Consider the following 26,025-nt stretch of genomic DNA (forward strand, 5'->3'; position numbering starts at 1 on the left):
ACCATTTAAAAAGTTAAAATAGTAAACTAAAAGCTTTATTGTCACAACATTTCAGAACCTTAAGGTGAACAAACTAATAAGTGTGTTGAATTTTTAAAAAATTTTTTAAATCTTAACAGATGCCATGTAAAGGAAGTCTAAGTTGACATTTACTGTTAATGGTACTGCAGGCTATTTTCAATAACCAATACACATTTTTTCTTCTATGTGCTAAGCAAGTGGAAATTTTAAATAATTAATGATATTTTGAACCTGAAAAATACATTCACTGCTGCTTATAAGAACATTTACAAATACTTATAAAGGATTAACCTCTGCTGTATTTTCCTAGGAAACTGTTTAATCTCCTTTATAAGAACAACTTTAATAATCACTTACGAAAGCTATAGAAGTCTATCAAAAAGACCCTTTAGTTATGCTGTATTTATTTTTGCAAAACCAAACTTTGGCTGAACCATTTGTTTTTAGCATGTAGAACAGGAAGCAGCTGTTGCTCTTGCTGTTGTGTACTGAGTTCCTGTGAGGATGTAGAGTGCTTGTAATTTTTTACCTTTTACCAAATTGTTCAGCTGAGCATCAGTGATTAACAAGTGTAAGGAATGAATATTTGTGACACTTGCATTTCAAGCTTCAGGGAAGCAGAGATTATATGCCTTCTGGACCTGGTGGTAGCCCAATCCCTGGTAGTCAGTGCTTGGGAAAACGCTGTTGAGAGTATGAATATTTCTTATTAAAGTGCTTATTTATAAGTTATTAGTCATGTCTTACCCATTCACAAGAAAGCAAAGGTTTCTTTTCAAAATATGAGAATTTTCTTCTGTTAACGTTCCATGCATTAAAGCTTATATTCTTGTGCCTGAAAAATAAAGAACAGGAACACAGTAAGAGTTGGGTCTATGCAGTTACCAGCTAGTACAAATGAACACAAAGATTTTGATTAGCTGTTAGGTAGTGTATATGCCAATATTTATCTTACTCTTTCCTGTGTCTTCTTTTCCAAGAGGAAATTAGATCCTTTCAGATGATCTCAGGGCCAACCTCATGTTTGTGTTCTAACTAATGACCTTTACACACCACAAGCTTCCATTCTTCTCTGTATTTCAGTAAAACACTGGCTTGATACAAGTGTGAAGGAAGACTGTCATACGCTCTCAAATGAGCATTTGAGAGACTTGAGAAGAATGTTTCCCAAAAATTTAAGCGACTCAACTGAAATTTACACACAGGGTTTTGGATAAAGTAGTTAATTAAAAGAGAACTATTTTTTGCTTCTTACAGACATCAAAATAAAGGAGCAATCTTTGGAGAATCTAATCAAGTAAGTTCTTATCTGAGAATGTTTATGTCTATTTTTTTATGTCTGTTTTTTTTTAAAGATTTTATTTATTGATTTGAGAGAGGGCAAGAACGTGCACACAAGCAGGGGGAAGGGGCAGAGGGAGAAGCAGACTCCCTGCTGAGGAGGAAGCCCACTGTGGCTTGATCCAGGGACTCTGGGATCATGACCTGAGCTGAAGGCAGACACTTAACCAACTGAGCCACTCATGCACCCCTGTTTAAATCTATTTTTAATTTCTTGCACAATAAATTCTACGTGACATGAATTCTAAAGATTGTTGAAGATCAGCTTTCATTAACAGTTAAAAATTAAACACTTAATCTTATGAAAGAGGGATCCCTGGGTGGCGCAGCGGTTTGGCGCCTGCCTTTGGCCCGGGGCGCGATCCTGGAGACCCGGGATCGAATCCCGCATCGGGCTCCTGGTGCATGGAGCCTGCTTCTCCCTCTGCCTATGTCTCTGCCTCTTTCTCTCTCTCTCTCTCTGTGACTATCATAAATAAATAAAAATTAAAAAAAAATCTTATGAAAGAATGATAAGCAATGTGATAGGGCAGAAATATCAATAGGTCTTACAGATTCAATACTGAAACCGGTGGGTGGTTGGCACCTAATAGGCACCTGTAAATATTTGCAGAATGAATTAATGAATTGGAAGTCAGAAGACATGGATGTGAGTCCTGAGTCTGCCTCTGGTTATGTGCCCTTAGGCAAGTTACTTTGGTTTCTGAGTCTTATTTGACTAATGAGCACATGAAACATGGCTAATGTAACCGAGGAACTGAATTTATAATTTAATTTTAATTAATAAAAACAAGGTTTAATCCGATTAATAGTGAAATGAAATAGGCCAGGCAAAAGTTGGTCAAAACAGGCTTTTAATGGGATGCGCTCTCTCGAGGTTCCGCAGGCCACAGGGGAGGGAGAGAGCCGGGAAGTCACAGGCTGGGGAGGGCAAGTGGGCTTTAATGGGAGGGGAAAGGGGTTGTGTGTCTCTATGGGGTGATAGGTATTAGGGCATGTTACTGGTGGAATCTGCTTGGGGCGATAACTCCTCATGCCCTTATATGGGGTCTGGGTAAAGTACAGTTCAGGTTTCCTGCATAGGTCCTTCTTCCCCTGATGAGGTGTCCTCGGTCGGTCTGCTGGTGGTGGGAAAGCTCTGAGGTGGGAGCCACAAGGTGGGGCATCTGCTGCCATTTTGTTGGTGCCTACCTATTCCCCTTGATCCCGCCAGCCCAACAAATAATACTCAACTTAGTTATTGGAAAAGTATATTTAGAATAACTTCAATGTGTAAATCTACTTTTATAGCCATGAATTTTATGAAATTTAAATACAGATTAAATATTTCTAATGAAAATTTAACATTTGAATTTTGTGCTATAAGTATGAAATACCAGATGTCAAAAACTTGGTATAAAAACAGTCTCTTTTGGGACGCCTGGGTGGCTCAGCAGTTGCGCATCTGCCTTTGGCCCAGGGCGTGATCTTGGAGTCCTGGGATCGAGTCCCACGTCGAGCTTCCTGATGGAGCCTGCTTCTCCCTCTATGTCTCTGCCTCCCTCTCTCTGTGTCTCTCGTGAATAAATAAATAAAATCTTAAAAAAAAAAAAAAAAACAGTCTCTTTAATAATTTTTATAGCTGTTGGGACACCTGAGTGGCTCAGTGGTTGAGCACCTGGCTTTGGCTCGGGGTGTGATCCCGTAGTCCCAGGATCGAGTCCCACATCGGGTTCCTTGCATGGAGCCTGCTTCTCCCTCTGCCTCTCTCTCTCTCTCTCATGAATAAATAAAATCTAAATAATAATAATAATACTTTTTATAGGTGTAAATGTTGAAATCTAGTATTTTGGATATATTGGGTAAAATAATATTAAAATTTTTCCCTTTTTTAATATGGCTGTGAGAAAATTTAAAATTATGTTGTGGTTTGCATTATATTTCTCTTGGACATTGCTGACTTAGAGAATTATTTTGAAAGTCAATAAAAGGGCAGCTCGGGTGGCTCAGCGGTTTAGCGCCGCCTTCAGCCCAGGGTGTGATCCTGGAGACCCAGGATCGGGTCCCATGTCGGGCTTCCTGCATGGAGCCTGCTTCTCCCTCTGCCGGTGTCTCTGCCTCTCTCTCAGTCTCTATGTCTCTCATGAATAAATAAATAAAATTTTAAAAAAAAGTCAATAAAATCTGTATGAACTGTTTTGTAAGCTACATAGTAGTATTTTTATCAGATTGTTGGGCAGACATGGTAGGCTTTAAGCCGTCAGAAGTAAACACATCTGATCCTCCAAGATTTTCAGATATTTACTGCTTTGGTTTCCTTTTCTTATAGGAAGAAGTGAAAAGAGGAATATATAGTTTAAACATGGTAATAAAAATGAACACTATAGAACCTGATTAAGCCAGGATCTAGAACAAATTGCCACTTAATTTGAACTATTTTTGCCTAGGGTATCACTTTAAGTAAAAGTAACTTTGATTTGAAGATTTATCATTAAGTTGTTGGATTTTTACTTATGCCAACATTTCAATGGGATCAGAGGACAGTTGAAGTAGAACAATGAAAAAAAGTTTAAACTTAAAAAATTATGGTATTCATGCTTTAGTATACCTAAAGTGGGTAACATATGAGTGCTTCAAACAGAATGTAGACTTATTACACTTGGGGAGATAATTACATTAAAAATGTATTATGTAATCTCATGGCTAAGAACAGTGGCATCTCGTTTTATATTTACAGAGGAAGGAAGATCTATGAACCTCCTCGGTATATGAGTATAAACCAAGCAGCCCAGCAACTTCTGGAGATTGTTCAGAATCAGCGAATGCGAGGAGAAGAACCAGGTACTCAAGGCCCTAAAAGGGCTTCTTATGTTTCCTACTGCTACATTGAGATGTGTACATGATATAACTTCACATATACCCCCACACACACATCACCACAACCAAAGTGAGAGTGTGTTTGCATTGTATTTTTTCTTGTCATTTTTTAAATCACTTTTAAATTTCACAGGCTGAAAGTTGTACCAAAGGAAAAATAATGAGAGTTCTTTCTAGGAAAATTAATACTATTCCAGAAAGTGAGGATTTTCACAAATTAACTGTAAATCAGGTTTTAGGCAGCCCGGCTGGCTCAGTGGTTTAGCACCGCCTTCGGCCCAGGGTGTGACTCTGGAGACCTGGGATCAAGTCCCGCATCAGGCTCCCTGCACGGAGCCTGCTTCTCCCTCTGCCTGTGTCTGCCTCTCTCTCTCTGTGTGTCTCTCATGAATACATAAATAAAAACTTACACTAATAAACTCATTACATTCTGTTACAAGGTCCTGTTTTTGAACACCTATATCTTAATGGAAAAAGATACATGAAGAGATTCTTGAATGTTGTTTATTTCTTTCTCATTAGTAGGCCTTGTTTAAAGTCATGAAACAAATAATTTGCAAGGGTGTTGCATATCCTAAATTTTGAACCTTAAGCCTAAACTTGTATGGATGCTTATCCTTGTGAATATCATTTGCCTCATTTTGATCATGTTCAGTTGGGACACACTTTCCCAACTAAACAAAACCATGAAAAGATCAGTACTTAAAAGCATAAATAATATCATAATGCTTGTTATTTGTTCAGGGCTCTGTAGTAGTGGTGGTGGTGGTTGTTTTAATTTTTTTTATTTATTTGAAAGAGAGCAAGAGCATGAGTAGGGGGAGAGGCAAAAGGAGAGGGAGAAGCAGACTCCCCTGCTGAGGAGGGAACCTGATGTGGGGCTCAATCCCAAGGCCTGGAGATCATGACCTGAGCCACCCAGATGCCCCACAGCTTTGTAGTTTACTAAATACTTTAATGTCTCTTATCTTATCCCTTAAAACTATCACTTAAGAAAGATAGTATTCTATTTTAAAAAGTGAAAAAAACTAAAGTTTGACATAGCTAATTAGGTGGCCAAGCGAAAAATCAAATCTGTGTATTTATCTCATAACCTGCTTATTTTTCTAGTATATCTTGGTCAATGTGAACATACTCAAGCAATTTATTAAAAATATAGGCAGGTAGTAAACATTGTTCACTCTTAAAGACAAATGCTATGCAGTCGTAAAGAGTATGGATATATCAAGTCCTGAAAATATAAACTAGTTAGGTAGTTAGTGCATGTAACTTGGAAAAGCCTTAGATAAACCGATATCTGTAATGAGTGACTAAAGAGATTGAAGATATTTGGGGCTTCTTTATTTTTTTTTTTAATTTTTATTTATTTATGATAGTCACACAGAGAGAGAGAGAGAGGTAGAGACATAGGCAGAGGGAGAAGCAGGCTCCATGCACCGGGAGCCCGACGTGGGATTCGATCCCGGGTCTCCAGGATCGCGCCCTGGGCCAAAGGCAGGCGCTAAACCGCTGCGCCACCCAGGGATCCCTTGGGGCTTCTTTAAATGTACTTTTGGTACTAATGTTAGTTTTAATGTTGGACAAGATAATGCATTTGCTGAATTGAATGGCAATTTTTTTTTTCTTCTCTTAATAGCAGTCACCGAGAAGACACTCTGTGTTGGCTTAGCCAGGGTTGGAGCTGAAGACCAGAAAATTGCAGCAGGCACTTTGCAGCAAATGAGTACTGTGGACTTGGGAGGACCGTTACACTCCTTAATTATCACAGGAGACAACATGCATCCACTGGAGATGGAGATGCTAAGTCTGTTTTCCATACCAGATAATAGTTCAGAATCCTGTTGATGAACTTCATGAACATTTTCTATTGTTAGATGTTCATTTGTTTCAGTCATATATGCACATACACACATTTGCATAATGTATAGTTCTTTTGGTTTACCTAATAATTATAAAGCAAGTGACCAAGAAGAAAGATGTTGATTTAACAGTACTTGGTTTCCTGTGGTAATGAGTTTTTTTTCCCTATGTCATTATCAGTTGTTGCAACTATTTTGGTGATTTTTCAGGATGCACACACATGGAGCAGACCAAGTCTAAAACTTGCAGGGGCATTCATAAACAGAGTTGTTTAAAAGCAGTTTTTACTTATGAAATAAGTTTATACAATGTGGAACTTTCTTCTTTCTTAAAAAGTCAGCTCTCCTGGCCACAAGATGGGTTGTCTTGACAGCAGATGGTATTAGTGCATATACGCAGAGTTGGGAAGAATAAGTCCTACTTACTTAAAGCTCAGCTGAACACATGCCACAAAATGACATCCTTTTGAATTGCCTTGTCTTGTTTAAGTGACATCCTAATTATGTGGTTCATATTCTGCTGTATTTTGGAGGTTATATAATTGTTGAATTATGAATGTTCAGCCAGCCATGTACAGTTGCTGTTTGGTTTTAAATAGCATCTTTCACATCCAAGTTGACAAATGGAAAACTTACCGACTACAAAATACAGTTTTAAAAAATTTAAGTTTGGAGGCAGTGGGTTAGTCAAGATTTTTCATATAACATAACTCAGTTGATATGTCACTGTATGTATGCAACTAGTCACATTCATTTTCCCAGTTGTAAATAGCACTCCGTTTATTATTTTTCATGACAGTAGAGTCTTATATATTTTGTTAGTTCATAACAGAAATGGCTTTGCTATATGCAAGTTTATTGGTCTAACTCTAAATATCTTCGTGGCTTTATCAACCATAGCTTAAATTTCATTAAATTCATTGAAAATTGAACATACACTTTCCTACTTCCTGGAAGCATTAATTAACAAGACATTATTTTGGGACACCTGGGTGGCTCAGCAGTTGAGTGTCTGCCTTAGGCTCAGGGTGTGATCCTGGAGTCCTGGGATCGAGTCCCGCATCAGGCTCCCTGCAGGAAGCCTGCTTCTCCCTCTGCCTATGTCTCTGTGTGTCTCATGAATAAATAAATAAAATCTTTTTAAAAAGTTATTTTGATTTCTTTCTTTCTTTCTTCTTTTTTTTAAAGTAGTCTCCATGCCCAGGATGGAGGCCAGCACTGGGCTTGAACTAACAATCCTGAGATCAAGAGCTGAGCTGAAATCAAGGATCTGATGCTCAGCCAACTGAGCCACCCAGGTGCCCCTGACTTACTGCATTTGAGATAAAATATATTTTACTATATATGAAATATTCCATTTTTAGTCTTTTACACGAAAGAGGAGAGAGCAAAAGACATTTAAATGCCAGTTCTGTGTTGCTTTCTTTTGAGCCATTAAAGCGAGCATTGAAGAATTATAAAAAGAAAGACTTCTAGTTTTGATAATGGTTGAATAGCTTGTAATGTACAGCCCTCCCAATTGTAAACTCTGGACAAAATATAACTGTCTAAAGACACTGGGAAATGACCAAAAGCAGGCTGAGGACTGTACTTCCCCTCAGTACATTCCCCAATCTGGTAAAGGATGGCTAGAATGCAAGAGAAGGTTACAATCTTACTGGCTTGAGGTGTCAAAGAAATTGGAGGCTGCTAGTGGGGCTGTAAATTGAGGAAATTCTAGAAATGAAGGTGGCACTGAAGGAGAAGCCAGCTTTCCAATCTGCATATAAATCTCTTAACTCTTTGGCTAACTCCTAAATTGCACTTGTACAGGGAAGTCTCCATGAACCTCGTGGAAAGCCAGAGATAGAAGTCTGGAAAAATCCAAGCAGAGCTTGTTGGTCTGTATTGCAAGAGAAAACAATTTCAAGCTTGAATTCTGACAAGTTAGAAGGCGTGGTAAGCACCTTAGGCTTTCTGTCAAATACCTAGAATGGCTGTGTGTTAGAAAAGACTGCCCAGGACTAAGGATTTGCCATTGAAATTAAGACCAAACCTTTTTTTTTTTTTAAGATTTTATTTATTTGACAGTGAGACTGAGCGCATGAGAGTGAACTAGAGCACAAAAGTGGAACAAGAGCAGGGAGAGGGAGAAACAGACTCCCTGCTAAGCAGGAAGCCTGACCTGGGCTCCATGCGGGGCTGGATCCAGGGCGCTGCGATCAAGACCTGAGCTGAAGGCAGATGTCGAACTGACTGAGCCACCCAGGTGCCCCAAGACAAAACCTTTAATGTAAAGTCAATCCTCCACAAATCAAGATAGGTAGTCAATAATTTAACTGCCAGCTGGAACAAATCTTAACACTTCCATGGTATGATAACAAAATGAGTCTCTTTAGCATATCAATGGTGACAAGAATATGATACAATAATGCATTAAAAAAAACAGGAAAATGTGATTTATGGCCAAAAGAAAAAACACAGAAAGATCCTAATATAATCCAGAACTTGGAATTAGCAGATGGGAATTTTAAAGCAGCTAGTAGAACTATGCTCCAAGATGAAAAGGAAAAACGGTTGTAATGAATGTATATAGAGGGGTGCTCTCAGAGAAATGGAAATAGAAACCCAAATGGTTGGATTTAACAGCAGCATACAGATGGCAGATGGATAGAAATTATCCTATCTGAGGACTAAAGAATAAAAAAAGGTTGGGGGACAGCCCAGGTGGCTCAGCAGTTTAGCGCCTGCCTTCAGCCCAGGGCCTGATCCTAGGGACCCGGGATCGAATCCCACGTCAGGCTCCTTTCATGGAGCCTGCTTCTCCCTCTGCTTGTGTCTCTGCCTCTTTCTCTCTCTGTGTGTCTCTTGTGAATAAATAAAATCTTTAAAAAAAAAAAGATTAGGGCGAATAAAAAAGAAAAAAAAAAAGCACAGAGTGTCAAAGCAATGCGGGGCAATATTCAGCAGTCAAATGCATATGTAATTGGATTTCCAGAAGGAGCAGAGAAAATAGAGGACAGAAAAAAAGATGAGTAAGTAAAGGTAAAATTTTCCCAAGTTTGGTGACACTTATCAATGCATAGATCCAGTAAGCTCAGTGAACTCTAAGCAGAATACAGAGAGAACACCTAATACATCGTAGTTAAAACTGATGAGAACCAAAGAGAAAATCTTAAAAGCTACCATGAGTGGAAGTAGGGAACTTACTATACACAGGGGAATAATAAATGTTGGCTGCTTTACCTCAGAAACAATGGAGGTTATGAGACTACACAAAGAGAACTGTAAAGTACTGAAATTAAAAAGCAAAACCAAACCAAGCCCAATCAATCCAGAGTTCTATATCCAGTAAAACCATCCTTCAAAAATGAAAGCAAAGCAATCTTCATGAAAACAGAATTTGTCACTAGCAGACCTACAAGGAAAGCTGAGGGAGGTTTTTTAGGCTGAAGGTAAATGACATCAGTTAGAAGGAAGGAAATCATATGTGAGTATAAAAGACTATCAATCTTTTCTTCACTTAATGTTTTTAAAAGATGACTGACAAGGGTGCCTGGGTGGTACAGTTGGTTAAGTATTTGCCTTTGGCTTGTCACGATCCCAGGGTCCTGGACTAAGCTTACAGTCAGGAAGCCTGCTTCTCCTCCCTCTGCCTGCCACTCCCCCTGCTTGTGCACGCTCTCTCTCTCTCTTTCTCTCTCTCTATCTCTCTGATAGATAGTAGGTATAACTAACTAACAATTTAGCATGGTACACTGGTGTATAGTTAGATATATTTCAACAATAATACAAGTTTCAGGGGTTAAAGGGAATTAAACAGTGGCAGTTCTTACATTTTCAAAAGTTGTGGAATACTAACTATAGACTGGTAAGGTTATTATGTATGTTATGTATTGAAATCCCTTGGCAACTGCTATAAAAAAAATAAGGCAGAAGTAAAAAAAAAATTAGAGGAATTAAAATTAAATACTGAAAAAAAGTTGAATTCTCAAAGACATGATTTATCAAAAATCAGGAAAGGAGGAATTATAGGTTAAAAATATATAAGACAAATACCAAAATGGCAGACCTAAATTCAGCCAAACTAGTAATTACTTAAATATAAATCCAACACTCCAGTCAAAAGAACTAGACTTCTTTAAAGGTCCAACCATATGTTGTCTATAAGAGTTAAACTTTATTTATCTTTTAAAGATTTTATGTGCTTATTCATGACAGACACAGAGAGAGAGAGGCAGAGGGAGAAGTAGCTTGCCTGCAGGGCGCCCGATGTGGGACTCCAACCCGGGACTCCAGGATCACGCCCTGGGCCAAAGGCAGATGCTCAGCTGCTGAGCCACCCAGGGATCCCAAGAGTTAAACTTTAAAGACACAAGATGAAAGTAAAAGAATGGGAGAAAAGTAGAACATACCGACAGTAAGCATAAGAAAACAAGTGGCTATATTCATATAAGACAAAATAGACCTTAAAAGAAGTAGCATACTGGAGAGAAACTTTTCATACAATCAGTTGAAGATTTTAATGAACCTCTTAGCTACTGATAAATGTCAACAAAAATATTGATTTGAACAAAAACCATTTGGACCAAACTGATGCTAGATGCCTCCACCCAATAGTAGTAGAATAGACATTTTCAACAAAGTAGACCATATGCTTGGCTATTAGCCACAACGGAGTTAAGTTAAAAATCACGAACAGAGGTGTCCCAAATATTTGGAAATAAAATAATGCAGTTATTTTTAACTGAATAAAAACAAAAACATAAAATGTGAAAATGTGTGGAATGCAGATAAAACAGTGCTTAGAAATTTATAGCTTTAGAAGCCTATGTTAGAAAAGAAGGAAGTTTAAAAATCAATGATCTGTTTCCATCTTAGCTAGAAAAAAAGAAAAGCATATAAAACTATAAGCAGAAGGAGGGAAATACCATCATAGCAGAAATCAGTGAAATAGAAAATGGGCAAACAATAAAATTAACAAAGCCAATGAAATGTCAAAAATTTTAAAGGCTAACAACAGTAAAAGTTGCAAGGATATGGAGTAACAAATTTGCCTGCTCTTGGTAGGAATATAAATTGACACAACTACTTTGGAAAGTAGTTTTCAGTTTTTTATAAATTAAATACCATGAACTAGCAAGATCGGTTCTAGGTATTCACCCAAAAGAAATGAAAACATTGGCAAAATAAATTGTACAAGAATGTTTATAACTTTATATGTTTATTCATTCATAGCTCCAAACTAGAACCAAGCTCTCTATCAATAAGAGAGCGGATTTTAAAAGTTTGCTATATTTTACAATGGAGTATTAGCAATCAAACAGAACAAACCATTGACTCCTGCAACATGAATTTTAAAAAGAGATGTTAAATGAAAGAAGCCAGACAGGAAAGAGACTGTGTAATTCCATTTATATGAAATTTAGCAATAGAGGGAACTAATCAAAAGAAAACCGGGTTTGCCTGTGGAGTGAATGAAGATTGGAAGGGGACAAAAGGGAACCTGAAAGTAGTAGAAATGTTTTGTATCTTGATTGGGTATTGGTTGTATGGCTATAAACATTTACGAAAATTTGTTCAAATATATGGATTCAGGAACTGCATTTTTTCTGTATAAAGATTGCCAGATAAAATAAGGCACCCAGTAAAATTGAATTATAGATAAATAATGAAAAAATGTACACATATATACATTTCTCATTCCATACTTGGGACACGTTTATACTAAGGAAATTGTAATTTGTTTGAACTGAAATTTAACAGGCTCCTTATTTTAATTTGCTAATTCTGTTGAGACTATTCCATATATAATTTAACCTCAATTTAAATGAAATTGTTGGGGCGCCTGAGTGGCTCAGTTGGTTGAACATCTAACTCTTGATTTTGGCCCAGGTCATGGTCTCAGAGTCCTGAGACCAAGCCCCACACTGCACTGAGCATGGCTCCTGCTCAAGATTCTCTCTCTCTCCCCTTCAACCCTTCCACCTACTCGTGCACTCCGTAACTAAATGAATGAATGAGTGAATGAATGGATGAAATTGTAAAATGAAAAATGTGCATTATTTATCAGAAAAAGGAACGATATTATCTTTGTTTTACTATCATGAAATCGCAGGGTTTGGTAGTTAAATTAGAAATACCTGAATACTACATTCATTTACTTAGCAGTTTCTAGCGCTTTAGTAGTAAATTCTCTGAAACCACTCCTATAATCTAAACACAAAACAGTTTCAACACCAAAAAACTCCTTCCCACTATCCCTTTATATTCATGCCTTTACCCATCCACTTTTTAGCAATTATATGGAGAGTTAACAAATTCACATTAAGGGTTTTTGTTTTTCAAGATTTTACTTATCTATTAGAGAGAGAGAGAGAGAGAGAGAGAGAGCATGAGCAGGGGGAGGAGCAGGCTCTGCACGGAGCAGGGAGGCAGATGCAGGACTCGATCCTGGACCCTGGGATCATGACCTGAGCTGAAGGTAGAAGCTTAATGAACTGAGCCTCCCGGGTGCCCTTCACATTCAGGTTTTTATGTGACATAGAGTCTATTTTTCTAGAGAAGACAGGAGTGGGATTCCTGGGTCATATCGTGAATGCATTTTTATAAGAAACCACTGAAATGATTTGCAGTGTCTCTATCATTTTGCATTCCCACCAGTACCGTGAAAGAATTCCTGTTGCTCTGTAGTTTTGTCAGCATTTCATATTGGCAGTATTTTTTATTTTAGTTATTTTGTAAGTGTGTTGTGGTATATGTCATCATAGTTTTAATTTGCTTTTGCCTAGTGACTAATGATGTTAAAATCTTTTCATATGCTTGTTATTTTTATATCCTATTTAATGAAGCATCCATTCATATCTTTTAATTTGGATTGTTTGTTTTCTTATGCTTAAGTTTTGAGCATTCTTTACATATTCTGGATACAAATTCTTTGTCAGATACGTGATTTGCAAGTCCATAGCTTATCCTTTTATTCCCTTAAGCATGTCTTTGGTAAAGCAAAACTTTCATTTTGATGAAATCCAGATTATCAGTTTTTTTCTGTGTGGATCATGTTTTTGTTCCTATGTCTAAGAACCCATCATCAAACTGAAAGACAGATTTTATTCAATGTTTTATTGTAAAATTTTTAGTTTTGCATTTAGATATAGTTTTAGAGTTTATTTTTCTATAATGTGTGGATTTTAATGTCAAGGTTTTTTTTTGGCATAAAGATGTCCAAGTGCTCCAACACCATTAGTTTTTATTTATTTATATTTATTGATTTTTCATCATTAGTTTTTTAAAAAAACTATCTCCATTGAATTGTTTTTTGCACCATTGTCAAAAATCAGTTGGCCATATTTGTGTGGATCTTTTTGCTTTTTGTTGATTTATTTTTCTTTCCCTTCTGTGATACCACACTATCTTGATTACTTTGGATTTATGGTAAATCTTAAAAATAGGTAGTGTGATTCCTCTAATTATGTTCATCTTTCTCAAAATTGTTTTATATATTTGAGTTCTCATGCTTTTCCATATAACTGGTTGATATCTGTAATAAAGCTCATGAGATTTTCATTGAAATTATTTGATTATGATGCATTTAGGTGTAGATATTTTGGGGTTTGTCCTTCTTGGAGTTGGCTAATAGCCTCTTAAATTTGTAGGTTTATTCACCAAGATTGGGAAGTTTTTGCCATCATTTCAAATGTTTTTCTAGCACTCTCTGATTTAGCACTGTATTCAGAGTATTTCAAAAATTTTTGCAGCACTGATTCAGCACTGTATTCAGAGTCCTTTCCAGGACTCTGATAACATAAATGTTACATATTTCTTGTCTCCCACAGGTCTCTGAGATTTTTTTTCCTGGTCTATTTTCTCTGCCATTCGGAGTGGATAGCTTTTATTGGTCTATCTTCCAGTTCATTGACTCTTTCCCCTGTTCCATTTGCTGTTGAACCCATTCTGTGTGGTTTGGTTTATTTTTGTTTTGTTCTGTTTTGTTTTTTTAGTAATTGATATAAAATTTCCATTTGGTTCTTTTTTCGGTCTTCTATTTTGTTTTAATATTTGTTGCAAGATTCTTTTTTTTTTGCAAGATTATTTCTGATGGCTTGTTCGAGTATTTTTATAATGGCTGCTTTAAAGTCTTTGACAGATAATTCTAATATTGATGTCATCTCAGTCTTATCTGTTGATTGTTTTTCTTCCATGAGTTGAAATTTGTGTGGAGTAATTTTTTATCGTAGTGTGGACATTGTATTATGTTATGAGATTCTGAGTCTTAGATTCTATGGAGAATGGCAATCTATTTGTTCTAATAGGTAGTCAACTTGGTTAGGTTCAGAATATAATTACCAAGCTGCCTTCTGTGGGCTATGGTTCCAATGTCAGTTCAGCTTTCAAAGACTGTAGTTTTGTTTGGATCTATTTCAGGTTTGCACTACTCAGTATGGGACCTAAACTCTCTGGGACCTAGTTGATTGGATAGTTTAGGTTGTTTTTTTTTTGTTTGTTTGTTTTTAAGATTATATTTATTCATGAGAGACAGAGAGAAAGAGGCAGAGACATAGGCGGAGAGAGAAGCAGGCTCCATGCAGGGAGCCTGATGTGGGACTCAATCTCAGGACCCCAGGATCACATCCTGGGCTGAAGGCAGGTGCTCAACCACTGAGCCACCCCGGCGTCCCAGATAGTTTAGTTCTAAAGGTGTTTTGGTATGCTGAATAGGATCACATCCAAGCATTAGTGACTTGACGGTATTCTTTGGAGTTCATAAACAACTTTATGAGTAACTTCTCATAAAGTTACTCAAGTTTTAGAGTAACTTCTTGTTACTCTACTGTGTGGCTCTGTCTCATATCTTCATGACTGAGCCTACATCCTGACCCATGTGGAGAGACAGAAAAAAGCAACAGGGTCTTGTTCTACTCTTTTGAAACCATAGCTCCACTAAACAGAAAAACCCCCTCCTCTTGTATTGTAGCTCTTGTGGGTTTCCATAGTTCTTGGCCACTACTGCAGAATTGCTTGGGAGAAGTCTTTGGAAGCCAATAGGAAGTCTTTGCTCCAACTACTAGAACTACAAATGTAGTAACTTTGTCTTGTTTTGAAGTTCTGTAGAAATCTATGATCTGTGTACAAATTATTGCTCAAGGGGAAGTAGTTATGATGCACATACAGGACAGATAACCCCTGTAAAGTTAAACAGCAGTTTGATATAACATTAATGCCTATGGTGGGAAAACAGTGATGGCTCATTAGACAGATATTATTTTACTTATCATTTTGGAAGTGGTATGATATTTCCAAAGTCCAAGCCAAATGGTAGGATTTTAATTGCTGTAAAACTGTACTATAACTGAATGTGAATCTGAATTTCGTGTTTATTTATACAGTGTCACCCTTTTAAAATACTATTTCTGCCTACATTCATGAAATATTCTTTTGAATGCTTTTGTTTTTGCATTGTTTTTAATCCTTTGGTTTTAGCAGTGGCTCTTACAAGAATTTTTTACATTAACCATTTTCCCAGGAGGAATTAAACTTATTAAATTCATCCATTTTTCCAGTAAATTTTGATTGCCTAAAGTGTGCCAGACTCAATGCATTTGAGTATGATCTTACTGTTACCATTGTTACTTCTCTTGGTTTTTAGGAATTTAGCAGATAAAGTTGAAATGTACACTTAAATGTTAACAGCATGTGCTAAGCCTGAACTTTATGGTAGACATTTTTTTTTAACCTAGAAATAGGGCTGAATGAACCAATAGATTGTTTGAATTAACTAGAATCCCATTGCAATACTGTTGTCTTAAATTTCCGTCCTTTTTACAGAATGAAAAATACTAAATTGCTCATTCTGTCTATATCTATTGGACCAGTTGGCCTCTCCCTGTCTGCTGTTTCTCTGGCCTAGAGTAATGATAAGTTTATTGTCATACTGTGGGTAATAAGACTGGGTAAGGAGGAAAGGAAAAGCATTATGAGTTTCTAAAGTTGTTCAGAGGAATTTGTATTTGATGAGCATTAGGGAACTGCTCCAGATTCCTGAGCTGGAGGATTGAAAGTGAAAACTGAGAAGCTCACTTAGTACAACACAGGGTGGCTTCTTGGGGAAGGAAACAAGTCTAGATAAAGATTAGGTGAAGTATTATAATAAGTAACTTGCTTAAATCAGAATGTAAACAGAGTAGGCTGCTCTGAGGCAGTGGTTAGGGTCACTGTAGAGTTTCCTTAGGCCAGAGGCTAATTCTAGAGAACACAGGAAAGGCAGGGAGTCCCTGGCAGGTGCTCTAGATCTAATAGGTCAAAGTCCAGTGTGCAGAAGGGCCAGCAGAAGGTAATCAGGAAGTCAGGCTAGAGGAAATGTTTTCAGAGTGCCTGGGCAAAGGTCTGATTCAGCAGAAATTCCTCCTATTTCCTGCCTTAAGGCCAGAATGTGTTTGTGCTGATGGCTGGGAGAGGGGTGCCATGGAGGTGGCTAAGCCAGGCCTGGGAAGCTATGTAGTTCCACATAGTGACCGCATGTCGTCAATGACACCCTGGAATAAGACAGTGGGGATGGAAAAGGGCAATTTAAAAGATTTCAAAGGAATGAAGGGAAGGACTTTGACACAGGGAATTTAGTAAAAGAAAGGGACAAAAGCAATATTTAGATTTCCAAGAATTATGTAAGGGATTCTGACAGAAATTGGTAGTTGAGAAGAGATTTGGGTGGAAAAAATTTATTTTCTTTGTTGATTTTGAGATGTTAGTAGTTCTGCCACAGATGTGACGAGAAGTAAGCCTCTGAGGGCCTTTGATTAACTTCTAAAAAATAAAGACCGAAGCCATGTTAGCAGGAGCTATGGAAATGGTGGAAAGAACACATTAGAAGCACAGTCAGACCACAGAAAGTATTCATCAGCAGACGCACCAAGTATAAAGTCCATATTGTGAGGCAGAGATTGATAGGCTGTTTTGCTAAAAGAATATGTCTGAGAAGGTGGGAGGAATGAGATCTAGGGTGGAGAAGCTATTTTTTTTTTTTAATGCTTCAGATCAGAGGGAAAAATTTGGAAAGATAACAAAGGCTCATTTCTGGTTTTGGCCTTTGTTTCCTATAAATTGAGGTCATGCATAGAGGATGAGGTAAAAGAACAATTTGGGGTTAATGCAAATATCTAGAAATAAATACCATGAGATGTGTTTATAAGGTAAAATAATGGGTAGGAAACTGGGTGTTATACTATTTGTTGGCAAATTGAATTTAAATAAAATATTTTTAAAAAAATGGATAAGAGCCACAAGGGGACCTTCACATGTTAAGACCTTTCCAATCTCCTAGCACCTGCTCCCTCTGGTAGTTTTCCTGTTTCCTGGTCCTGAACACCATTCTTTCCCTTTCATTCCTTAAGTCCCCCAGTACTGATTCCAATCATTGTTAGGTTCACGATGTTCTTTTCAATTTATCAAACTGATATGACACAATTCAGGTGAAGATTTTGAAACAAATTTTATTGGAAGAATTTTGATACAATTGTTTATTCTTTTAAATACATCTGAAGTTAAAATATATACATGAATGTCTTCAAGTAGAAAAAAGTGGAATATACATGATGGATTTGTTGTATTATACTTAGGCAAATCGTAATTGCTCACTTTAAGCACATTCAAACCAAATTACAACACAGTCCTAGAAATCTGACATTCCAATCTAGCCTTGTACTCAGACGTTTGTTTAGAAATGTTTTGATGCCATAATCTTCACCAAAGGGAAACAAACCCAAGTTTAAACTTGGCCGTATAGTTAGAAACCATTAAAGACAGGGAGGTAAAGTGTTGTAGGGGTGTTTAGAATATACTGAGAAGGGATTTGGCAATTTTTAATTCACAGTATTTCTGATATAAAAGATCCATTCTCTTTGCTGACCAAACTCAAAAGTGCTGGGGCAAAATACCACTTGAGAAGAAATATCACTGAATTTTTGCCGTTGGAGGAAGCAATGGGATTACTTGGCAAACTCTTGACAGGTTACATCTAGTTCAAAACAGAATCTTCATTGAGGCTAACTGATGCATGATATGTGGTACATACACAAAATTCAAATACTAAGATTCAGAATAAAGCTTTTTTTTTTCACTAGTAAAGGGGACATTTTACCGTAGCAGCAGCAATTAAGAGAGATGAAAAAATAAGAAATATAGGGTGTACTAAAATTTAGCATTCAGAGGGGAAAAAGAGAAAAAAAAAGGATAAAAACTATTCTAGGAATATTTAAATCACTAAATGAATACATGTAGTGTTTGTTTTTATAGAAGCACCTTCATGATACACCACTCAAGGAGTTTTGGATAATAATAGATCCGGGAATGAATGAAACAAGGTATGTTCTATGCAGATCCTTAAAGTAATAATATAAATATGGCAGTTTTCCACAGAAACCAAGGAGGCAGTATGGTGTCTCATTTGGCAATACGTAATGTAAAAATTCAAGTGACTTCCACATTGAGCTTCCACAAGTCCTAGTTTTGCCAAATTTCTATCCAACAACATGGATCACATCTCTGTATGTCTACTGTTCCTGGATTAAAATTGAGAAGCAGCTCACAGGGCTCCTTGAAAAAAATGGCCAAAGTGGATACGAAGTCACTTATTTGTGCAAAAATGCCAAAGAAAAGCTGAGGCATCTTCTGTAATAAACAATAGATTACTGGTTCTATCTGGCCCCAGCCCTTACATTTATATCCGCTACTATCTACAGTATTTACTCACTAGTTAACCAGCACTTACTGCGCATGTGAGTTCATACTAAATTTGGGGATAATGCAATAGATGATGAGACAAAGACATTCTTTTTTACAACCTTTCCAACATCATCAGAATTGCAGATTCTAAATTTTCAAAGCCATGGGAAACGTTCAAAGTTCAATACTATCATTAAGCATAGATTACTACTGATTATGAAACAGATTTCTTCCTGGAAAAGGTGTCTATGAAATGCAATGTTGTACATTCTCAGGTCCCTCTCAAGCAGCAAAAATTATTTGTACTTCTTGAAAGCTAATTCCCTCATCAATTAAATTAACCTCTGTTAGCCAGGATGAATTCAGTTTCTCCTTACTTACACTGGCAAGGACTCTTCAGAGTCTGTCCCTTCTTTTAAGCAGCTTACTGTGAACATCAATAAAACTTTTTTTTTTTAAAGGTTTTAAACATACTTAAAGGAGATCTGCTTACTCTTTTGAGTCCGCACAGTTTAAATTCAATGCAAAGGTAGGAAATATGGAAATAAGCAGGAGAGCATGAATGAAGGAATGAGTTTAAGCCATGTATATGGAACAACTGCTATCCCATAATCAATTTTGTCACGGTAATTGTTTGCTGATTTTATTGAAGAGTCTGTTCAAATGTGCTACAACTTCTTTGATCGCTAAACCTCTGTAGAAGACACACATAAAACAGAGTAGTCATCAGAAAAAGCACTGGATTTAAGGTCAGTGCATTACCACTGGCTATCCCTCAGGCAAGTCATTTAAATTCTCCTACAACAGCTTCCTCATCTGTAAAATGTGGTTATGAATTCCTTCCCCAGGGAAGGAATTTGAAAATGCTCTGTCAATCATAAAAGCAGGCAAGATTTCTTTCTTTACTGAAATGTGAGAATTTCAAATGTGACAACGACATGGCAAAGGCCACACAAAGACACAGGAATACTTAATGAAGGTGGACTCCCACCCTTTCCATATAATTTGTAGTCGGGAAATGGTTGGACACAAACCAAAGAGGCCCTTATCAAAAAGACTGACATCCATTTGGCCTTTAAATATAACTATACTTCTCTGCAGATACTTTTGATAGATAATTTTTCATTGTATGTAAGTCTATCTCTCGATGGTAGAGATCTGGATCACTAAGGCTTCTGGTGGGTCTTGTCTTGAAACAATATTCTTCCATTAATAAAACTTTTAATGAGTATTCTTCAAAAAATAAATTTTTCCCCCAAAGCTCTGTGAACTGGAAAATAATTTCTTTTTTGAAGATGGTGACAGAAAAAAGTTCAATTTTATCAAGGTAATGCTTTCGTGTTGAAAGTAAGCAATTTAACATTTGGCATTCTATTGAATTAAAAGACTTGTTTTGTTCTGTATTTCATTTAATGCCCAATTTTGTGTGGCTCTGAGAATGTTAAAAATCCAAAAGCCCCGGTAAGTGAAAACTAAAGTGTCAAGACTGAAATGGTTTGACCTGTGAGAATTAGCCTGGTTTCTGAAAAGTACCAGCTCACAGAATATATACAAAATAAAGAAAACTAAGCAATCCTTAAATTGGATTTAGCCTTGGGCAATTAACAGAAAAATTCACTCCCAAGTTAAAAGTATCCAAAGCACAGATGTCATCATATTTTAAAAATCAGGAATTGGTTTCATAAGAGTAAAAAAGTAAAGGAGTACAAAAATTATATCTTCCATAAAGAATATGCTAAACCTCGTAATGGAAATAATATTCTAAACCTCGTCATTACTTATGAAAAATAAGACAATAAAACTCCATTTATAAAGTGCCTTAATGTACCAAAAATGGAGGTCAGCTTTCCTTTATTTACAAATGCTTTTTCATCACATTTACAGAAAGGCAAATATTACACTGAGAGGCAGCACAGTAGAGTAGAAAGAACTCGACTTGGAGTCAGAAGACCTGGATTTTGGTCTTGGCTTTGCCACTAATTACCTCTGTGACCTTGAGTAAATGACAGCATTTCTGGGCTTCATTTTTCTCATCTGTAAAATGAGAGGTAGAACGAGACTGCTTTTAAGGACAGTCCCTCAGATGTAAAATTCTGTGTTAAGCAATCAAGTATTTTTGATCTTACGTGCCAGCGTTGTAGGAGGATGCCACCGTATTAATAATCTTTAGAAAACGGATTATTCCATAGTAGGTGAAAACGCTGTGGAACGCTGGGCACCCGCCTCGGAGTCGCCGACTGGGCTGCTCTGTGACGGTGCCCAGGCCCAGTATTTTGCTGGCTGGTGTGGGCGCGGCGGCTCGGAGATGCGATGCCGAGCTCCTGCTGCCTCGGGCCTCTGCAGAGCCAGCCTGGTTCCCAGGAGGGAGAGCAGGGGCAGCAAGGCGGCATCCTGCGCACCGCACCGCAAGGCCTGCGAGCGCGCAGCCTAGATTTTAAGACACAGAGATAACGTAGGTCTATTTCGGTTTGGGGATGTTTACTTAGCAAGGTGATTCCCCCGCAGCAAAACAAATTTGTTCTCCAGAGAATATTTGGATTTTTCAAATACTAGCAGAACTATGGAGAGTCAGGCCCCCGTGCCCACCGCCACCCCAAAAGTCAGCTCAACGGCACAGCATCTCAAATCTACTACATCGGGTAGCACCTGTCAGTGGAATTATCCACGTGAGCGGTAGGTCTGTGCCAAAACCACCTAGAAGACAGACTGTTTGTTAGAACGAGAACAAAACTGCTTTTTCGCACACTAATTTGTCACTGCCACGCACACGGGTTTCAGGACATTTAATTAAAGCATAAAAGTCGACGCAAACCTGCCAAATGACAGGAGCTGGAAACCTCTCGGAACAGGTGCAGAGCTGGAGTTCCACGGCAGGCTAAGAATCGGCGCGCTCGGCCGTATCAGAGGCAGAGGCACACGCTGTGCACTTGTGTCCCGCGAGCACAGTCAGGGGCTGCCTGCTGCCACGAGGACTTCGCGCGGACGGGAGGGCTCGATGAAAAGCAGAACTGCAGCTTCACTACGCACTGGGCGCGGTCACAGGCCAGGGCAAGCCCCGTCTCCACAGGTGAACAATCCGTACGATTACATATCAGCTTTTAAAGGCACACATCCAGGGCTGCCCGGGGGCTCAGCGGTTGAGGGCCTGCCTTCGGCCCAGGGCGCGATCCTGGAGCCCTGGGATCGAGTCCCACATCGGGCTCCCTGCATGGAGCCTGCTTCTCCCTCTGCCTGGGTCTCTGCCTCTCTCTCTCTCTCTCTCTGTGTCTCTCATGAATAAATGAGTAAAATCTTTGAAAGAAAAGAAAATAAAGGCACACATCCAAGCATTTTCCACAATATGCCGAAACCCACAGACTCTCCCAGGCCTCTATCAGGCTCTGCTCTGAAGCGGACGCACACTTCCAAATGACCACTTACACTTACAATGAAAAAGCAGCACACGGCCAGGACACTGCCTTGTATACTTTCCCTCCTAAAACGTCGCAACAACTGTCTTGGTTAAACACATTCTACTGCAGGAATTCTTAGCTTTAGAACTGGCTGGCAGTAAGTAAGGAGGCTTTGAGAATACTGCTTAATCCGCAAAAAGGAGGCTGTCAACAGCTCGTAGTAATCCACAGCAGTTCAGAGAAACATAAAGAAAGTTGTCTAGTTTTCCTAATACACTTTAGTTCATAAATTGTAGATCGGAAACTGGGAGAAAGAGACAAAATCAACAGTGATTTCTACCTCCTCGGTGAGAAAAGGATCATGGGTGTACGTTCTGAACAATTGTTTCCAGCCTACAGAGTTTTTTCTCCCAAAGAACTTTCAGTTTTTTAAAGTTAAAAGGGAACATACATTATGATAAAATGAAGAACAATGGGTAAATGTCTATCCAGATCAATATTTCTTCAAAAACAGAGAATATCTGACTGTTCAAGCACTTGTCATCTCAAATCACAATTTTATTTTTCAAATACACAAGAACCTAGAAATCAACTTATTTATTAACTTCTAAGACACCTGTTTTTCACAATTGATCTGTATCTTCAATAGTTCAAACTCAATAAAATGCTTTTAGGATTTCTTAAAGCAACTGTATTTGTACAATGCTTGCACCAGAAAATAAAACTTGGCATTTGAATGACTTGGCATTTGAAGAATGAAAAAACAAAGTAACGTCACAACCATTTCTGTTTTCACTCTACATTGCCTTTCATTAATAAAATCCATAGGGGTGCCTGGGTGGCTCAGTCGGTTAAGCATCTAACTCTTAATTTCAGCTCAGGTCATGAACTCAGGGTTGTGAGATCCAGCCCCCTGTGGGGCTCTGCACTGGGTGTGGAGCCTGCTTAAGATTCTCTCTCTCCCTCTGTCCCTATGCCCCTCTGCTCTCTCTCCTCTCTACCTAAAAAAAATAAAAATAAAATAAAACCCATAAAAACAACAAGGAGACGTATAGGGAAGTTTTCACAGACACAGTAGCTTTCAGAGAAATTTGGGACTTAGCAGATGCTTTAAGTAAGTCAAAATAATCGTGTATATAACAGATGCATTTGCAAAGTTTTGAAAACACAGTCCACAGAATAATTTAATGTGATAATTGATTTAGAAAGCCAAACACCTTGTGTTTTTGATGATATAGAGTAATAAGAGGAAACTTCATATAGTTAAACCTATGCTGGAAGTACACAATCTGTATACATCACTTACTAAGTCTTACTTTGTACAGATTATAGAACCATCCATAAAAAAAAAAAAACATATGCATGACCTTTGATGGTACATTTTTATGCTGGCAAATACATTTTCTGATACAAAGGCACTTTGAAAACCCAATATGGTTTGGTTCATAAGTTTGCAAGGTACAAACAATTTTACAAACATAAGATTATACCGAATAATGTCAACCATTGTGACATTATATATAAAACAATATCCATTTCTTTTTTTTTTAATAACACTAGTTTTGTGGAAATGAAAGCAGTGGTTTCCAGCAGCTTCAGTGAAGACATTTCCAGATGACGGGAAGCCCATCAGTTGAATTCTTACTGACTAGGATGACCACTACAAGTAAGGGCATTTTTGAAATGACCAAAAAAAAAAAAAAAAAAAAAAAAGTAAACAAATAAAAAGTAACATCCTGGAACAAAACTGCAAACAAACCTCAGAAATCAAAATGATTTGGAGGGAAGAGCACAAAGACAAAACCAAAAGTCCAGGAGAGATCCTCTTAATTCTGATCCCTTAGCCGTGAGCTCCCGGCAGAGCACCAACTTCTGAGGCTACCTGGCCTACTTGGTGCTGGGAAATTAGAGTGATGATTTTTCTGTTTTAAAAAGCTAGGTACAAGGTTTTGGATTGTACAGTACCGGAAATATCAGGTCCCCCAAAAAGGATCATTTCTTTTCATTCATTACATGGCTGCAAAGTCAATCTGTACATAAAGCTGTCTCACTCCAGCCTGAAAAGTTAAAAAAAAAAAAAAAAAAATCAGGAAATCAGACAAACCAATAGCAGACTACACATTTCAGAAAAGTAATAGAAAACAATCTCATTTTTTTTTTTTTAAAGGAAAGCATTATTTTTCTTTTCTGCCTCTGGAAAATAATTCTCCATTTTTCATCAGAAAGGGCCAGTAATTTTATCTTAGAAATAAGTACATTCATAATTGCAAAAAGATCCTCCATTTACCTCTACAGAAGAAAGCCACGCTACTGATTACAAACTGTGTCCAAGTGAAATCTGGAACAATGAGGTTACGCAGCTTCTATCACTCTGTTAGAGAACACAAAAGTGCTTGCCTAATTGGCTACTAAAATCATAAATCGATCCAGTCTCAATTTTCCTGGGATGGATGCTTAGTAAATACTTAAGTATGACAATCTGTTGGTTATTTAATTACTTCACATTCTAACGCCTCTCTTCAGTTTTGGATATGAACCTGCTGTTCAAGGACTGCTCTCAGAATTGCTCCCAGCTCTCCGATATTATTTTTGTGTATTTGCTGCCTACAGTTCCTTTTCTCTCTTCTCCCTTGAACACATTTCAACTGAACTACTGCCACCCACCACTTTGCAAAGCTGTTTGTCAAGGTCACCTCCAAGTTGCTCAGATCAGTGCTCATCCGTCGGGCCTCTTAGCATTTACTCTGTGGGCAACAAGGACACAGGCGCTCACTCTCTCCAACTGACACGCTTTCTCTGGCCTGGCTTCTGGGGATCACTCGCTGGTGACCCTTTACCTCGATTATCAGTCTTCCTCAATCTCCTTTGCTGGTTCTTCCTTCTACCTTTGAGCACTAAGCACTGCAATACCCAAAGGCTCAGTACTCAGATTCCTTCTTTTTCTACATTTGCTCCCTATCTGATCTCATCTAGTATCCAGACCTCTGGCACCATCTGTATGCTCACACCTCCCCTATTTACACTCCTACACTGCAACCCACCTGCCATCTACCTGACAGTTCTACCTGGGTGTCTGACAAGGATTAAAACAGAGCCAAACAAAACTCTTTCCTCCCCTCAAGCCTGGTGATCTTGTATCTTCTACAGTTCCATCCTTTATGTTACAATTTAAAGACCTTTTTTTCTCTCACCACCCAACCTATTAGGAAAAACTTGCTTGCCTTACTTTCAAATAGCACAATCCCAGAATCTGACCACATTACATCACCTCCATTGCTGTGTTTACTGTGGCTCACAGTAAACATTATATAATGTTTACATTATATAATGTAATCTCTACAAAAAAAAAAAAAAAAAGGATTTTGTCATTTTTTCATTGCTGACTCCTAGCACCTCAAATAGTGCCTGGCACATAATAAGTGATCAATAAATGTTGTTTATTAGATGAATAGAAATTCTACTAAATTCCTTCTTTCAAATAAAAATAACTTTTTAAAATTAAAAATTAAAGCATACAGTAGCTATAATAAGCATTTTCTTGTCAGTACCATAGAATGAAAGGTAAATTAGAATATTAATGGAAAGGAAAAAAAAAACAGAGTGGGGGATAAAAATCTATCAACACTACTTCTTAGCATGTTTTTTTTTATCCTAGCATAAATGGATAGGCTCTGCACAACACTAATGAATGTGTGAGAAGAACAGAGAATATTCAAATGGAATAAAAAGCTGGTTAGACCCTAGAAGGTCACTAACATAGAAAACATTTTAGCTTTCTTGCCTTATTAAAAAAAGAAGTAAATAAAATAAAATTTAAAAATCCTTGCTGTGGTCAAGTTAAAAGTTGTTATTCAAAATTG

The 26,025-nt window shown here is 37.7% G+C and overlaps 2 protein-coding genes across 3 annotated transcripts in view; one reads left to right on the forward strand and one right to left on the reverse strand.

Annotated features, from left to right (window-relative positions):
- Positions 1 to 7,009, forward strand: part of DPH5 (diphthamide biosynthesis 5) — a 36,243-nt gene extending 29,234 nt beyond the window's left edge. For both annotated transcript variants that reach the window (XM_038541190.1, XM_038541189.1), the window contains 3 exons: positions 1,279 to 1,318; positions 4,079 to 4,182; positions 5,855 to 7,009. In XM_038541190.1, coding sequence (XP_038397118.1) covers positions 1,279 to 1,318; positions 4,079 to 4,182; positions 5,855 to 6,063 — 353 coding nt within the window. In that variant the 3' untranslated portion in view covers positions 6,064 to 7,009. The remainder of the gene's footprint in view (positions 1 to 1,278; positions 1,319 to 4,078; positions 4,183 to 5,854) is intronic.
- A 10,513-nt stretch (positions 7,010 to 17,522) lies between these two features.
- Positions 17,523 to 26,025, reverse strand: part of SLC30A7 (solute carrier family 30 member 7) — a 90,760-nt gene continuing 82,257 nt past the window's right edge. The window contains exon 11 of the mRNA XM_038541192.1: positions 17,523 to 24,222. Within this exon, the coding sequence (XP_038397120.1) occupies positions 24,175 to 24,222 (48 nt within the window). The 3' untranslated portion in view covers positions 17,523 to 24,174. The remainder of the gene's footprint in view (positions 24,223 to 26,025) is intronic.

Source organism: Canis lupus, chromosome 6 (genome assembly GCF_011100685.1).
Source record: "Canis lupus familiaris isolate Mischka breed German Shepherd chromosome 6, alternate assembly UU_Cfam_GSD_1.0, whole genome shotgun sequence".
Taxonomy (NCBI): domain Eukaryota; kingdom Metazoa; phylum Chordata; class Mammalia; order Carnivora; family Canidae; genus Canis; species Canis lupus.